This window comes from Corapipo altera, unplaced genomic scaffold, assembly GCF_003945725.1.
Source record: "Corapipo altera isolate COAL_440 unplaced genomic scaffold, ASM394572v1 1b, whole genome shotgun sequence".
NCBI lineage: Eukaryota > Metazoa > Chordata > Aves > Passeriformes > Pipridae > Corapipo > Corapipo altera.
This window is the reverse complement of record NW_020884881.1, coordinates 7,245,145-7,261,112: the sequence shown is the minus strand read 5'-3', so window position 1 is coordinate 7,261,112 and position 15,968 is coordinate 7,245,145. Positions and strand designations below refer to the sequence as shown.

At 33.6% G+C, this 15,968-nt stretch overlaps 1 protein-coding gene across 2 annotated transcripts in view; it reads left to right on the top strand.

The window, feature by feature from the left end:
- Nucleotides 1-15,968, top strand: part of TBC1D22A (TBC1 domain family member 22A) — a 159,356-nt gene that overhangs the window by 121,187 nt on the left and 22,201 nt on the right. For both annotated transcript variants that reach the window (XM_027639754.1, XM_027639755.1), the window contains exon 12: nt 7,140-7,235. In XM_027639754.1, coding sequence (XP_027495555.1) covers nt 7,140-7,235 — 96 coding nt within the window. The remainder of the gene's footprint in view (nt 1-7,139; nt 7,236-15,968) is intronic.

Below are 15,968 nucleotides of genomic sequence, written 5' to 3'. Positions count from 1 at the left end.
TTTCAAAGTAGTTTTGGAAATAAGTGTTACAAAGTGTTCTCTTTGTGTGCAGTGCAGCATCTTCTTGCATTTGTATTGAAGGCATTCTCCAAGAAGACTACCTTACTCCACTTGCTTCTGTAAATACCCAATTCTGCAAGAAAGGATGGTAGGGGAGTTGCATAAGAAACTCCATTCGTTTGCTAAAATCGAGCAACATTCCTGTGTGCAAAGGTAATAAACCACCATGCGTGAGGAGAAAAATAACTGTAAAGGAAAATCACATTTCTGTATTGGATGTGAAGGTACCTCATTGAGTGAGAATCTGCTTGACATCCTAGTCATGACTGAACTCTTTAAAAACTTCGTGGTGAATTCTTTAAATGAACCAAATGAGAAACATTGATTTCCCCTCCCCAGTTTATTCTGGAAAAGGTAGGAAAAAAAAGTCAAATACCCACTTGACATTTTGAATTGTATTTGAATTGAGCATATTAGCAAGTGAAGAGAGGAGTAATTTAAACTCCATTCTCAAAATACAAGGTAATGTGGAGATTTATATGAAAGATGCTTCTTAAAACTAAGCAGTTGAAGAGTAGATAAATCAGGTAAATTATCACTATCATCCATTTATATTTGATATTGATTAATATTCTTAACATGAATTTTGCATGCCATATGGAGCATTCTAACAGGGCAAGATATTGATCCAAAAAAAAAAATCCAGCAATGGTCTATGTTCTTCATGGCTGGGATTTCACAGTAGAGATTTATATCACAAGTCATCTTTTAGGACCTGTTGCCAAGTTGGTGTTGACTAAATCAGAGGGGCCAGTTACTAAATTGTTATGAAAACTGATCTTCACCTATTTTTCAGCATAAATTTACCAAATCTAATAGAACATTGTAAAATACATAATTTTTTTGAACATGCCTAGCAGAAATAGGAAATGTGAACACAGTTCTTGTAAAGGTTTTTTTAAAATAACTCTTCTATGAGGGACTTAGCGAACTCTAAGGATTGAAATAATAATTTTTGCATTGTGTTTTGGCTGTGACAGGTACTTCTAGCTTACTGTTATGACCTGGAAATGTTACTTTCTATTACAGATTTTGAAGTGCTACGAGATGTGTTTGAATCAGATTTTTTTAATGCAAAGATCAAACCAACCCATACATTTTCATGTTAATTGATGGATGTTTGCATTATACTTGTAAGCCTTACCTATAAGTGAGGGTGTATTTTGGTTTTGTTTTTTTTTTTAAAGATAAAAGATCCAATTTCCTTGCTGTGTTTATTGTGAGATTAGATTAAGTTTAGACAAGTGCTCTTGGTCACTTATTGCTTTTAGGATCATCGTCTTGGGAATAGTCATAGTGAACCAAAAGTAATGTCAGAAGACAATCCAAAATGTGCATACTCAGCAAAAATAAGTGGTTTAATAGCTATTTTTACATGTAACTGTGAAAAGCTTTTTAACATGTATAATGACTAAAATATAAATTTTAGCACTACTGAATAATCAAAATTTCATTATATAACTGACTATAAAACTGACAGGCAGCAGAAGGTTATGATCCTACGTGAGCTGGTAGGTTGCTGTGTACAGTAGAAATTGCTGCAGTCCTCAAACTATTCCAAGATCTTTTAGAATGACAAGATTAGGTTGACTTCAATTCAGTGTTCTCTAAGCTTAATCTTAATGTTCTTTCAGCATGACTAAATATGTCATTTTAAGAAAGTGTTGTCATGATTTTTGTGGTGAGAAATCACACCTCACAAAGCTTTAAGGACCAGTGAACACATGTTGATGTAGAATATTGAGATTGCTGAAAACAGTGAAGAAGGTTCTTCACTAAAGGTTATTGAAGAAATACAGCTGTGGAAGTCAAGGGAATGCCCTTGAATAATTGCCTGAAAGATAGAAAACAGATGGTAAGAACAAGCAGACAAGTTTCAAAATTAAAGGATATAACGTCATTCTTTTAGAATTTGTTGTGAGGCTTAAGCTCTTTCTACTGAAGAGATTAAAAAGGGATACAGGAGCAAGTGAGACAGCAAAGTTTGCTGACAACACCATGTTACTAAGAGTAGTAACGGTGAGAGGTGGACAGCAATGAGTCACGTGTTGCTGTTAACAATCAGGCGTAAATAACAGGTGAAATTCCATGTGGAGAGATATGAAGTGGTATTGTGCATTGGGACAAATCCAAGCTTTACTAGTATAACTATGGGCTTCAAGGTAGCTTTCTACAGTCAAGAGCGAGAGGAAAATATGAGCTCAAGTAACAGTCAAGAATGGAAAAAGAAAAAAAAAACCCAAAGGCTAGAAATTACTGGGAAAGAAAAGGAGGAAAAGGTAGCATTATTCAGCTACAAGAGTAATGTTCTTTCTGCAACTTACATGCTGTATATCGTTTGGACCTTATTTCAAAATCAGAAAATTGCAGGAAAGGATGCTTAAGAAGGCTGAGCAAAGATGGTGGAACTGGTACATGAAGGACCATGGAATAGACAAAAAAATTCTAGTCCGCAAAAGAGAAGGAAATATGAATGGACTGAAGAAAGTGAACAGGAATCGATCGTTCATACTCTTTTAGTGCAATAACTGAACTATTTTGAATGAAATTAGCAGGTCTTAGGTTTAAAACAGACATGATATGTAGCCTGCATTTGTGTTTTGGAATTCTTTGCCACAGGACTTAGTGATTTACCAAAAAGCTTAGAGTTGCAAAAAGATTTAGGAAAACAAGTGAACACAAATCCATTAAAACCTATGTGAGCATGAAATCTTTGAAAATTGGAAGTGTGTTCTGGAGAGGTACTGCTGTATGCTTACTCTTCTATGCTCTTAATCATCTGCTGTTGATCATTCCTGGTGGCAGGCTAGTTACTGTGGTGGACCTCTCTGTGGTCCTGGTGTGTTTCTTCTCAGATTGGAGCTTCAAGTCTCAGTTTTGACAGTGCATTGAGTCTGTGCCTAGGAAGTCAAAGGTCCTGGCTGATTGAAAAGGCAAAACATATTCCACTTTCCCTGATGTTCATGTACTGGCTTCTTTCTCTTTTTCTACCATAGATTGCTTGTATAATTTGGACAAAAATATTTAAATCTCTTTTCATATCTACTATCTGCTCTCTCTAATGCAGTAGAAATGGAGGTGCTTAAAGTTGCTTTATTTGTATGTAATCATTGAGTGTTTGGAAGTCCTTGTGTCTGAGACATTGTTTGAGTGTGAAATGTGGTGGTTTAGTACCTAACCCTGGCAAAACTTCATAGCTTTAATAATGCTGAGTACTTAAATAATAATCATGTATTGTATTTACTTTATCAACAAATATAATAGCATGAGGTGTTACCCTCCCTAAATCTTAAATTATCCAGGATGTGGGAGGCAGCTTAGACTAATCACTGACTAGACAATAATCAGTCTAGTCATACAACAAAATTTGCATTCTTTCAGTGATTGTGTAATTCAAGAAGTTTGAGAAGTGCAATGTAAAGTACGCCTTTCATTTCTGCTACAGAGGAGATACAGCATTTGCAGGGCAATGAGATATTTGTGATGTTAACATTCTAAATGATTTTTATTGATAATGACAGATGGTTCTTAGATAATGTGCTCTGAATTGTCTGTAATATGTTCAGAATAAGTCTTCTGGAAGGTTGTACATCTGTCTTGAGATCTTTTACTAAAATATTTAAATCAAGGTCATTGTTTATACTTGATTTTAAATAGGTTTTAGCTGGTAGTCTGCATTTCTGTACATTTAGAGATCAAACTGTTTGTAACTCCAAAAGCTACAAATGGAAAAGTATAATAGGTAGCAGGTGTTAGAAAAGGCAATTATGCATTAGCTGCTTTACTCAATTTCTAAAACTGTCTAAAACTATCCATTGGAAATACTTTGTACCTAGACTTATCTCTGAAACGTGATGAATTTTTAAATCTGTAGGGGATATGCATTTTTTCTCTGATGAATTGCATATTTAAACCTATTTGGTTTCATTTTAAAAAGCTGAAGAAAATTGCATTGGTGGAAAAAAAAAGTAGAACAAAAAAAGCACAAGACAAAGTACTTGTTCTTAAATAATTCCTGATAATTTTTCTCTATTTCCTTAGAAAAATTTTCAATTTTCAGAATTGCAGTTCTGGGCATTTTTGCTTTTAATTGTTTTTTAAGCTATTTATCTTGACCTTTTATAGGAGAATTTTCTTTTTTAATTGATAATAGAATGAATTCTTGGGTTTAAAATCAGAATCTTAGGTTATTATCAGAAAAAGAGAGTACTTTGATGATCTAATTTGACTACCTATGCAATATGGTTTTGCGGGTCACTTATAAGAGAGAGCAAGATAAACAATTTTGCCAGCAGCTACTGTAAATTGATTTTCAAAGTTAAAATGCTGCTTTCAGATAGATTTATTTAAACCTCTCTCCTTCTCCCATGTGCTTTTCAGGAAATTATGTAATGTTGGAGGGGTGAGGAGGTGTAAGGAGAATTAGTATATATTATTATGAAACCAAGTTCCTCTCAGTTCTCTCTTTCTTGCTTATATCATGTAATTAAAGTAGTCTACACCTTTATTATATTTAGGTGGGGTAACATATAATTCAATACATCAAATATCCTGATTAACAATTGTTATTTGAAGTGAAATTTTTCTACCTACAGGCTATTCAGTCTTTCTACTTCTTCATCTGCAAAAATGCTCTTACTTTTTCTTATCTACCCTCTGCAGTAATTCTGTACTTTATCTGTTCAGCAATCTCGATCCAGCTTTGTTTGCCTTCATCTCACAACCATCATTTCTCTTCTTCCCTGCTTTTCTGTTTGATTACAGATGCTCAGGCTGGTGCTGTGATTTTCAGTGACGCATTCTTTGAAGTAGATCTATAGTTCACACAGATCACAGTTCATCACGTAATGGTGAACTGGGCTGGTTCTTGTTCTGTCAGAAAGTCTTCACTGGTGACAGCTCACACTTCAGAGTGGGCTTCTGGAAAGTGTGTTGATGTTTTCTTGTACAGACTGTGGACTTAAACTCAGTCTGTTTTCATTGGACATTACTTCCCTGTTTCCTTCCAAATTTGAAGAAAGGTGGTCACTTATGAGATTATGTTGTATATCCCAAAATAATAGAAACTTCATGTATGATTAAAGGCTACTACATTAAAGGACGTTTTTAAAATTCATGTTAAAAGTGAGAAAGAGGTTGCAGTTCAGGTTAAGAAAAATAGACCACAAGTACTGTTTTTATAGTTAATTTTTAAAATTTTAAAATATTTTTCTCATTTTAGAGATGAAAGTTTATAAAATATTATCAAAGGCTGAATTTAAAAGAAATACTTCCTTTTCTGTGAAATTATTTACACAATATGGTAGGAGGAGGTTTGTTTTCTTAGAATTAGCTGCTTGCATTTTTCAGAGTTGTGTTAGATTATTTAAATATTGTCACATTATTGTCTGACATGATAAGTGGAAGCAGCACTTGGCTTACAAGTATGTCTTCTTGAGATACTATTCTATGCTTTTATATATATTAACTTTCCATCCCAAGAGAAATGTCAACACTGAAGTAAAAGATGTGGATTTTTCAGTAGAACGGTACTGAGTACATGATTCTGTAAAATGCTAACTTCAGTATTATAAATTGGACTTTACTTTGATTTTCTGATTAAGACAAACTCTAGGGAGAAGTTTAGTTAAAATTACCATATACTTTCTCTCTCCTGGGATTTTACAATGTTATTTGAGTGTTTTCCTAGAGTAGGAAACATATCACAGGATTTTATAACCCAAATATATCCTCTCTGCTTCTAAAATTAGCTAATTCTTATTTTCAGTTCCAAGCACACTTTTAAACTTAAATCTTCCCTCCAAATAATTGGCATTATTTGTTTTCTCAATTCTTACCACTTTGGTGGACCAGATGATCTGTAGTTTCTGTAGCTGTTAACAAGGTGTTTGTACAACCCTCTTTTATACACTGCTCTTTTATCAGGTAAGGGTAGAGGAGAAGGAAAAGTAGCAGGGGAATACTTTTCCTTCTCCCCTACAATAGCAGGGAAGTTTTAGCACATATTTTAATACCATGTTCTTCTTGGTTAAATAGCAATAAAATAGATATTTTATAGGTGTTATGCTTTACATAAGAAGTTGTTTCAGTTCACTATACTTGATCAGAATACTCTATTTTTCTAAAGAGTAAACTGCAGTTTTGAAATGCCAGCAGAGAATATGAAAAAACTTAATGTATTTTGAAAGTGCTATAATTAGGTCTTGTAAATTATATAGATATCAGCATTTAAATATCTCTACATTTGCCAGATTATGTACTTTAATTTTATAATTATTATTTTTAAATTTTTAAATGAGATTTTACATAGCACTAGTTCAGTCATCACATTGATAATTTAATATCATAATTATTTTTTCAGTTCTCAGTGGTATAGAAAATAAAAGCTAAGATTGATTTGGTAGTATGAGAAAACTTAGTGATGTCTTTTAAAAAAAGGATCACAAATATTTCTGGACTCTTAGGTATACTTATAAAATACTAATTTCTAGAGGGAATTTTATGAAGTGACAGATTCTACTGACTGGAACTAAACCGAAGGCTGCAGATCTGAATGCAAAAGTAAATTGTAAATGTTTCATGTTACAATGAATAGATTTTTTCCTTTAGTGAAAACCTCTAATTCAGTTGAATATAGAGCAAGTTGTTTATTTTTAAAATGCTTAATAATTCCCTGTAGCAGAAATTATAGTTCAAAAGCTACTGCTGGTAATAGAGTTTGCTTCTAATAATGGAGATGAAGCATTGTGTTCATGTCACAATGTTGAGCTGGACAGTACAATATTTCATGCTATATATAACCTAATGGGTAACACCAGAAATGGAAAATACATCAGTAAAGAATGAATTTAAATATGAGAAATGGATGCATACCTCACCTCCATCCCTGTTATAGATAATAGCTATGAATAGGTTTGGCATAGATGAAATGCAAGCATGTTTGTGATACAAAGAGAGACAGATATAGCTGACATTTGTAGTTAGTAGTGAATGTCATAAAAATACCCTTGGAGTATATAGTGATCAGAAGTATTATTATTTGTGTTTTGAAAGGATAATATATTTTTATTTTTTTCCAGTCTGAACCAGAGGGTTTTTCTCACTTCCATTTGTACGTCTGTGCTGCCTTCCTTGTCAGGTGGAGGAAAGAGATCCTGGAAGAGAAAGATTTTCAGGTAAGTGAGGGGAATATTTTTTCAAGCACAGGATGGTATTTCTTAGATTTACCTTCCTAACATTGCTTGGGGATGAATTTAAGACAAATAGTAGCAATTGCAGCAAGACTGACAATGTCTTACTGTTAGTTAGGGTTGCTCTGAAACTGTTGGACCTGAAGTGATGTACTATAAGCTGTAGGAGATGTATTTTCTTTGTCCACTCCGGGGAAAAAAAAAAATCTTGTTTTTACTGAGGCAGACTTTGAGTAGATGATTTCTGGAGGTGCTGTTACCTTGATATTTCACAAAGAGATTTTCTGAAAAGGTGATTGGATTTTTTTTAATCTTAACTGCATCACTGAAGTATTTATTTATAATTTCTCATCTGTGTAATATAACAGCTTTCTCTAACAAGGTCATGTTCATTCTTTCAAAAAAGCTGGGCAAGCAGTCTCTTAAAATAAGGAGACTGTTTTTCAGTAGGAAGTAAAATGATTTCAGGCCCCTACACTTCAAAACCTTACAGTTCTCCAGCAAAGAGCATATCAGGAAGTTACTTAGAAGAAAATTTGAATATGTGAGGTAGGCAGATCATTTGCATACATCTGTAGAAGTTCAGTTATTTTTGTGAATTGGTGACAGTTCATAGAAATGTTTATATTGGATTTTATCTTATGATAATGTGTTCAATGCCTGAAAGGCTTTAAAGTCTTGTTTGGAGGCTGAATGTAAACAACCCGTGCTGTGAAGCCCCCACCATTGCCTACCCTGGGGAAATGGCCTATTACCAGCTTATTTTCTCTCCATCTGACTGAACTCTGCGGCCCTGTACAAATGAACCATTGTGCAAATCTGTGCATCACTTCAGTCTAGTTTATCTTTCTTCATAAAATGATTTATTCAGAGTACTTTAGTTGTTGTTGCCTATCTTCGCAATAAATTAATCCCTAAGGGCACAACATAACAGCTTTAATTTATACTACCTGCTAACACTGTCAGATTTTCTCAATTTAGGGTATTTTATCAAAAACAACTTTAATGTTGATATCCATGCCTCTCAACTTCAATTGTTCACTGTTAATCCTTCCTGTTAAATTTTTCCTGTTGTTTTCCTGCACCAAAAAGTATAATTTTCCCCTCGCTACTGAATCTATTACAACTATGTTTTAAGTAAATAATCCCACGGTATAGTACTATGAAGATTTGTTCTCCTTAGATGCATTCAGATTTGTTTACTTATTTAATAATTAAGGTATTTCTTTTTGGTTTAATTTCTTTATAGGCTATGTAAACTAGACTCTAAAGTATAAAAATAAGGAACACACTTGGAATACATTTATCAGACTGCTTTAGCTTGCTAACAATATAGAAATGCAATTAGTAATTTTGAGGATCTGTAGACCAGTGCTAGTTTTATCACTATCATATGTTATCACTAAACGGCTTGGCCTTCTTTATTGTATAACATGACCTTTTAAAATGACTAAACTAAAGTGTTATCAATTCTCTAAATGATACTTCTGTCCCCCAGGCAAGAATAAAATCCATTATTCTTCTGCTTCATTAATAATAGCTGTAGATCACTGCCTAGTCTTCAAAGTAGTAGCTCAAGTAATAAGCACTTAAACTACATTGGAAAAATCGGGAAGTTCAGTGTATGCTGTTGGAGTACTATGATTGCACTGAATTCACATTATTGAGAAGTCATAGCTATAGTGCATTTTGTACAGAAGATTTTTATACCGTAAACTGTATCGAGAATCATATACATCCAGTAATTTCTCTTGCACATTGTGTGTGTTGTATTTGTTTTTCTGCGTATGACAGGAATAAAGGAGGTCTCTCCTAATTGTCAGTCAGAGGGCCAGGTTCTTTACTACTAACTGTGAAAACTCCTGCTCTTCTTTTACATGTCTATTTGACCTCTTTCAGTAGAATTACAAACCTCACAGGAATTTTAAGTCAGAATAATTTCCCCAGAACATCAGACGTGGTGATATGCCAGATGAGACACTGATCAGGTTTTGAATCAAAGACCAGTTTTAAAGGACTTGGTTATGCAATACTTTTATTCCTATTATTTGATGAAGTATATTAGCAGTAATGTTACAGACAGGACAGTGATAGAAAATAGTCTTTGGAAACAAATATTTTGAGAGCATTCTCATAAGTGTGTCTTGGTGCAACTAAGCAATCAGTAAAAGTATGAAGTTCATTCTTCCTCATATGAACAGATTAGTTGACTTATATACCAAATTTTTGTCCCTCAATAATAATAGTTCCTTATTACAGACACCATATGTACGTCATTCTTACTTTGGGGGCTTTTTTTGTGTGTTGTTGTGTAGCAGAGAAAGAAATTCTTCAGTGAAAGAAGTTAGGCTGACTGGACTCATACTATAGAGTGATACGACCTGAAAATTTCTTGGTATTTGGTTTGTATCTGTAGAATTAAATATTAAGATATCAACAGAAGTAAGTTTTAGTGAGGGAAATAGAGGAAGAAATAAAAACTCAGGCCTCCAATGTCCAAATATTCATGTATCTATATTATATGTATATATTATAGATGTACATGTATATACCTAAAGAGGTGTATATATAGACTTGCAACACAAGCATATAAAAATGCGTTGATTCTCTGACATATTTTTCATGTTCAAATAACATAAAAAATCATGTTTTCACTGTAAGGTGATAAGTCATGATAGAAGTTGTCATCTTTGAATAATTTGAACAAGTAATTGCTCTCACTGCTATCTGTTTGGTTAAGTATAAGATATCAGTGTAGATCTCATCTGAAACGTGAGATTTGCAGGTTAATGTAAGTTTTACCAAGGACAAGTGAGGAGCAAGGTGATGGTCTATATATAAATGTCAGGCAATGTGTGTTACATGTAGAAGTTGTCCCATGTTTCTGCCTGATGAAAACTGGGACCTCTTGACTTTTCAGAGAAGATTCTACACCACTTCTCCATTCCACGTCCTTATAAATTGTTCCTGCCCGACTATTGTAAAATGCAATAGACAACAGAGAGCAACTATATCAAACTCCAGTGCTCCAAGAAGAAAACATCTGATTTTAGGAAGATGGGGAGGGGGGAAATGTCAAATGGTTTTCTTTTCCTAAGAGTTTATAGTTACTTGTATTTCCTGCTGCTTAATCTTTCCAGTAAGCTTTGATCTGATTTTGGAATTTGCTACTTAATGCAATGAGCTGTGTGATGCAATGCTATGTGATGAGGGCAAAAATTATTACATGTAATTTTCAAATTCCACAGTGTCACTTTTTGATAGCAGTGAAACTAAACCTACGTGTTATCATGTAATCAAAGATTAATATTATTGAAAAGTATGAGGGTTTTTTAGTTTTCATTAGCGCTTGTTATACTCTCACAGTTCTCACTTCTAGGAAGAGTCCTCTTTACCTAGACAGGGTACCCTACAAACCCAGGCACAGAGAGCTAGTTTGGGTAGTTCTGTAGGTCTATTCATACTTCAGATTAGCAATTTATACTTCACATGGGGGGGGAGCAGGGAACAAAATGTGCAGACAGTAAATGGAAGACCTTTTGATCCTGCCTCAGATTTTCCTTTGTAACTGATGCGATGTTTTATACAATCAGAGGTCATACTTGGTTTATGATGTTTCTGTTGATGGTATAAATGTTCTGTGTTAATTTACTGGTTCCATATTAGTATCAGATTAAAAAAAAAAAGAAAAAAGACAGTAAGTTTAATATAGATAAAAATACAATTTTTTAAAATGTGATAAAGTATGCCTTGTGAATGAAAAATGTGAAATTCGTTTAGTTTCTACTATCTTAGCTTAAGTAATTAAACATGCAAGTAATGAAAACCTTTCTACTCATCGGCATGTCTTAGACTTTGATTTACTTTTATTCATTTTCCTACCTACAGCCATAATTCCAAAATTTTCCTGAATTCTTGAGAGATGTGAATGGTTGATGCTCTTAAGTGATAAAATATTCAAGCACAATTTTGAGCATATTTAGAATTAAAATATTAATGGAAAATATGGCTGTTGAGTTTAATGGTGTCACGTACAAGATATCTGAGAGATTTGTAAGGATACAGGACTTCAGGGACAGATTCAGCTGTCGAACTGAATATAAGATTATAGTAACTCTTAATAAGTAACACTTAGACCGATAGTGGTTTATTTGTTAGATTTAGTCCAAATTTCTAGTTTAAGTAAGTTATCATTTTGTTGACATAGCCGAGCTGTAAAAATATATTTAATATGCTATGGTAAGGAATCTGTCTTTTCTTATTCATGATCCTAAAATATAGGCTTTTCTGTCTGTCTAACAGACATTTTCACCCGTGCCGTCATCAACTCACATCTTTATTACTGCAGTGTCCTTTTCTTTGACAAGTGCATTTTTACTTCAATTATGTTCACCCAGATTGCAAAGAAGTTGTAAAGATCATTTTTCAGTCCACCATTTTTTCTTACTTTCTTGCTTTGCATCTCCTTTAGCTCCCTTTCCTTTATTGCACTAAGGAAAACTTAGACACTTTGTCTTTCAAGGCATTTAATGGACTTATACTGACACCTTGCATGTCGTCTCAGATTCAGCCAGTGATGAGAGAGCCTCATCACGTGCTTGAGCTCTCAAGAAAGTATCTGTGCTGTCTCCCAGGTGACCGACCACCTTACTTAAATGGAGCACCTAATGCACGTATTCAATTTCTCTTCTTTAAACCCTTCTGTTAAGTTCTGGGTTTTTTGCAATGCCCAGAATAGATTTGACATGTAGACTTGAATCTGTTAATAGCACAGTCACATTGAATAGTTTTTTGTTGCTTCCTTTTACTTTTCTGTGAATTTGTTGTCTCTTGTTTTATACTTGAGCCATAAAATCTTCGGAATAGTGACTGTGCTTTATTCTGATTTATATAATATTTAAAATAATTATTGTTTAATTATTATTTTAGATATGTACTAGGAAGCAAGCCTTATTGACCTCATTACCAAAGTGAATACATGCACAATTATGCATTATTAAAATTATTAAAATTTAGTTTTATGCTGAATAACAAGATGCTCAGAAGACCAATTCATACTGCTATGTATATAAGTAACAGGCTTTAATTTAAAAAGTTTAATATTAATATCCTTCCTAGCAATTATCTACTCTAGAAACATGTCAGATATCAGAAATGTGATTTTTTTCTATCTTTTTACACTGAACTACAGTAATACAGGTTTCATTAATCTTTTGTGATTTTGTACCTAGTTTATGATGTAAATTTTTACATAGTTACTTTTTCTGCATGAAAGTCCAGGAGTTCTCCGTTCATATTATATGAGGCGTAACTGGAAAAATAAATGTTTCTAAATTAAAGGAAAAAAATTGTTTCTGAAAGGATTAGTTTTTTGATTAAGAGGAGTGTTTGCCCTCCTTCACTGTGAGCTTTATAAGTAGATGATTTTTTGGTTCTGGACCCTGCACCCTCACTTTTCTGTGTATGGAACCTAAGCGGGTCTTTTCTGTGAAGATACTAAAACCTGTAAAGAATTAAGGAGAGTGAACATGCAAATCTTTCTAACTTTAAAGAGCTTGTCTTTTAACATTGCTGTGATTTTATTCCCTGCTGTGATCACTTTTGGAAGACATTCAATATATTGTCATGTGTTGGCAAGAAACTGGGATCTCTGCTGTTTAGACTTTGAACATCATAGCTAGCAATCTAAAGTGAGATTGCTCCTTAATCTCTGAGTACTGGTAGCAGACAGCTGGGATTCAACATTGTTGAATCATTTATGTTCTGAAGAGCCAATTTACAATAATAAAAGTACTGACTTTATTTTTGCGCGCAAAGTGCTTAATGAACAGAGAATGACGTGACTGGAAAAAGGTTAACTGATCTTTTAACAACCCTCCTCAATTTTGTCAAAAACTTCAGCATATTTTGATTATCATGAATATCTTGACTTCACATGTGAGTATATTGTTAAGTAAACACAGAGATGTTTTGACATGCAGTCTTAGAAACATAAGTTTTGTCCCACAGAACTTATTATTGCAAAATTTTAATATTCAACTGAAATATAAAAGATAAACTGTATGTCATCCTTCTTTTAACTTGGAGAAACTAATGGTGCTTGCCTTGTACCAGGAGGTGGACTTGCCCTCTGTCTAGAAGGTTACTGGAAAATTCTGACCAGTTTATGTAGTACACTAAAAATGACCTAAGAAGGATGGAAAAGGAAATAAAAATCCTAACACTACCCTTACTTATCTCTGAAGTTTCAGTGTGGCTTTCCTTTCTCTTTTGATGAGATTGTAGGCCTGTTTTTCCTATTTTATATGTAGTTTTTTCTCAAAGCTTGGTTTTAATGTGCAAAGCTGAGAATGAAAATCATTAAAAAAATAGTAACAAACAAAAAAACCCCACTTTTATTTACATTTCATACAGCTAGCCATGTGCATATTTTTACACCTAAATTCACCTCTTATTCTTTCTTTGTCTTGAGTTTATAGGCCAAGAGTCTATAGTAATAATGCTCATACCTGGCACTTTAAAAATATTTAATAGACTACAGTAACACAGATAAATTTTGTAATATCTGAATTTGGAATCTACACCTGTTTCTGTTACTCTCTTTCCATCTAGTTCTCTCCCAGAAGTCATACTTACTCCTCAAGACATTTGGAACTGTTGCACATAGTAAAATTGCAAGTTACAGTACAATGGTATTGAATCGCAAGTAGCTTAAATATATGTATTTGCTGCTGAAACTCACAAGTTACTTTGTGATATGAACTAGTCTAATATTATCAAAGAAATCACAGGAGTTGGTGAAACAAAGCCCTGCTCTCTCCAAAGCAGTTAAGCAAAACCAGCTCCTGGAATACCTAATTACTGCAACCATGAATTATCTTGGAAAATCTGTCTATATTTTTTTGTAATGAAATAGGTTTGCCAAAACAGGAAGACATTTTCAAAATCCCTCCTGAAGGAGACTAGCTCCACATGGTCAAGATACTTTATCAGTAGAACTTTTATTTGGAATGCGGCATGAGAAGTAGGAAGCTGAAAACTTTGGTGATAAGAAATAGGACAAGAGGCTTTACCTTTCAATATTGATATAAGTAGGATAAATATATTTTCTCAATTTCTTCATCTTTTATAAATATTTATAACTGTAATCTTTGTTATGAGTGTTGAGATTTAGTAACTTTAATTTAGTATTTACTCTAACCTTTTTTAAGTGTAATTCCAAGGCACATGGCTTTTACCAAGTCATTTATTACTCAGGAGTTTAACAAATCTGAAAATCAGGGTAGTGTGACATAGTAGCACACCTCAGCACATTAGGTGAGAGCATCTAAAAGGGAACAAGGTACTTCACTGTAAAAGCTTCGGTGGCTCTTTCTAGAGGAAATGTGTAAGATGTAAGAAGTGTTTTGCAGTGATTGCCAGCTACTCTTTCTTGCAAGTAGATAGGAGTATGCTTGAAGAGCAAAGGTCTTAAGAACTTGTATCTCTTGTCAGAACAGTTTGGAGACATATTTTGACTCATTACACACAAGTATCAATGTGTAATACTTTTACATTTGTTTACTGTTTGAAACAAAAATCTTCAAAAAGGGATATAGTAATTTATAATCTTGAATATTCTGTGTTTTCTTCCATGTGAATGTTCATGCCATTTCAAACATTGGATTTGATCAGATTTTTCTTCAGTTAGTTCCAAATTAGTTCCTTTATGAATAGTTGGCTTTTGTGATAGGGATTATGTTGCAATTTTAGATGATACATCAAATTAAAAATTTCAAATGTAAGCACTGAAAGTGCAGATTTGTGCTTGGATACAATACACTGCAATTCATTAACTTCTACCCCTTCTTTCATGCAGAACAAAATTTTTAGTAACAGATTTAGTGTATTTGACAATTGAGTTCATTATACCATATATTAGTAGGACAGAGTTCTAACTCTAATGTTTCTTTGTGTCCTTCAAAAAAACCAAAATAAAGCAACTATATGACAATGTGAGCAGTCATTTCTATTTTCTAAATCAATTCTGGGTGATTTTAGCTAATATGTCTTCCTTATTTTTCAGTATTAATCTTCTAAGTAACAAAAAAGGTGTAAACCAGGTGCATGGTTCAGTACAAATACTATATGTAGATATGACTCATGTTACAGAGACCAGTGAGATTGAAAATGTGTTACATTATATACCTAGGCTTAAGGTTTAATGAAAGAAAGCGAATCCTGTGAGTTAGGTCTACGTTAGAAATAAAGTCACTTTTCAATTACATATGCAGTCAGTGGAAAGACAGAAGTGCCAATCAGTCACTTCTGATCTTGCTCTACCCTCTGCAAATATTTATTTCACTCCACTAATTACTAAGGAACATGGCACTGACAGAAATCCTACATTTAATGGTCCAAATATTAAATATTCTGTAGAGACTTCCTCGAAGATTTGAATGTCTTCTGAAAGCCTGAGTCTTGTTTCTTGCAGTGATTGTTACCAGAGATGTTGCCAGTAAGGAGGAGGGAGGGAAGCTCTGCAGCATCCAGGGGCAAATCCAGTGGAGACTGCTCAATAGAGGGAAAGAGATATTGAACATACTTCCACTTGTAAAACTTGCTGTTGTGTTTAGAAAAACTGTGGACCGTAGTGTTTATACAGTTCATATTGCTTGCAAGATCCCTTTACATTCTGAATGTTTTCATGGAAAAAATATCTACTCCTTTAACAAGCCT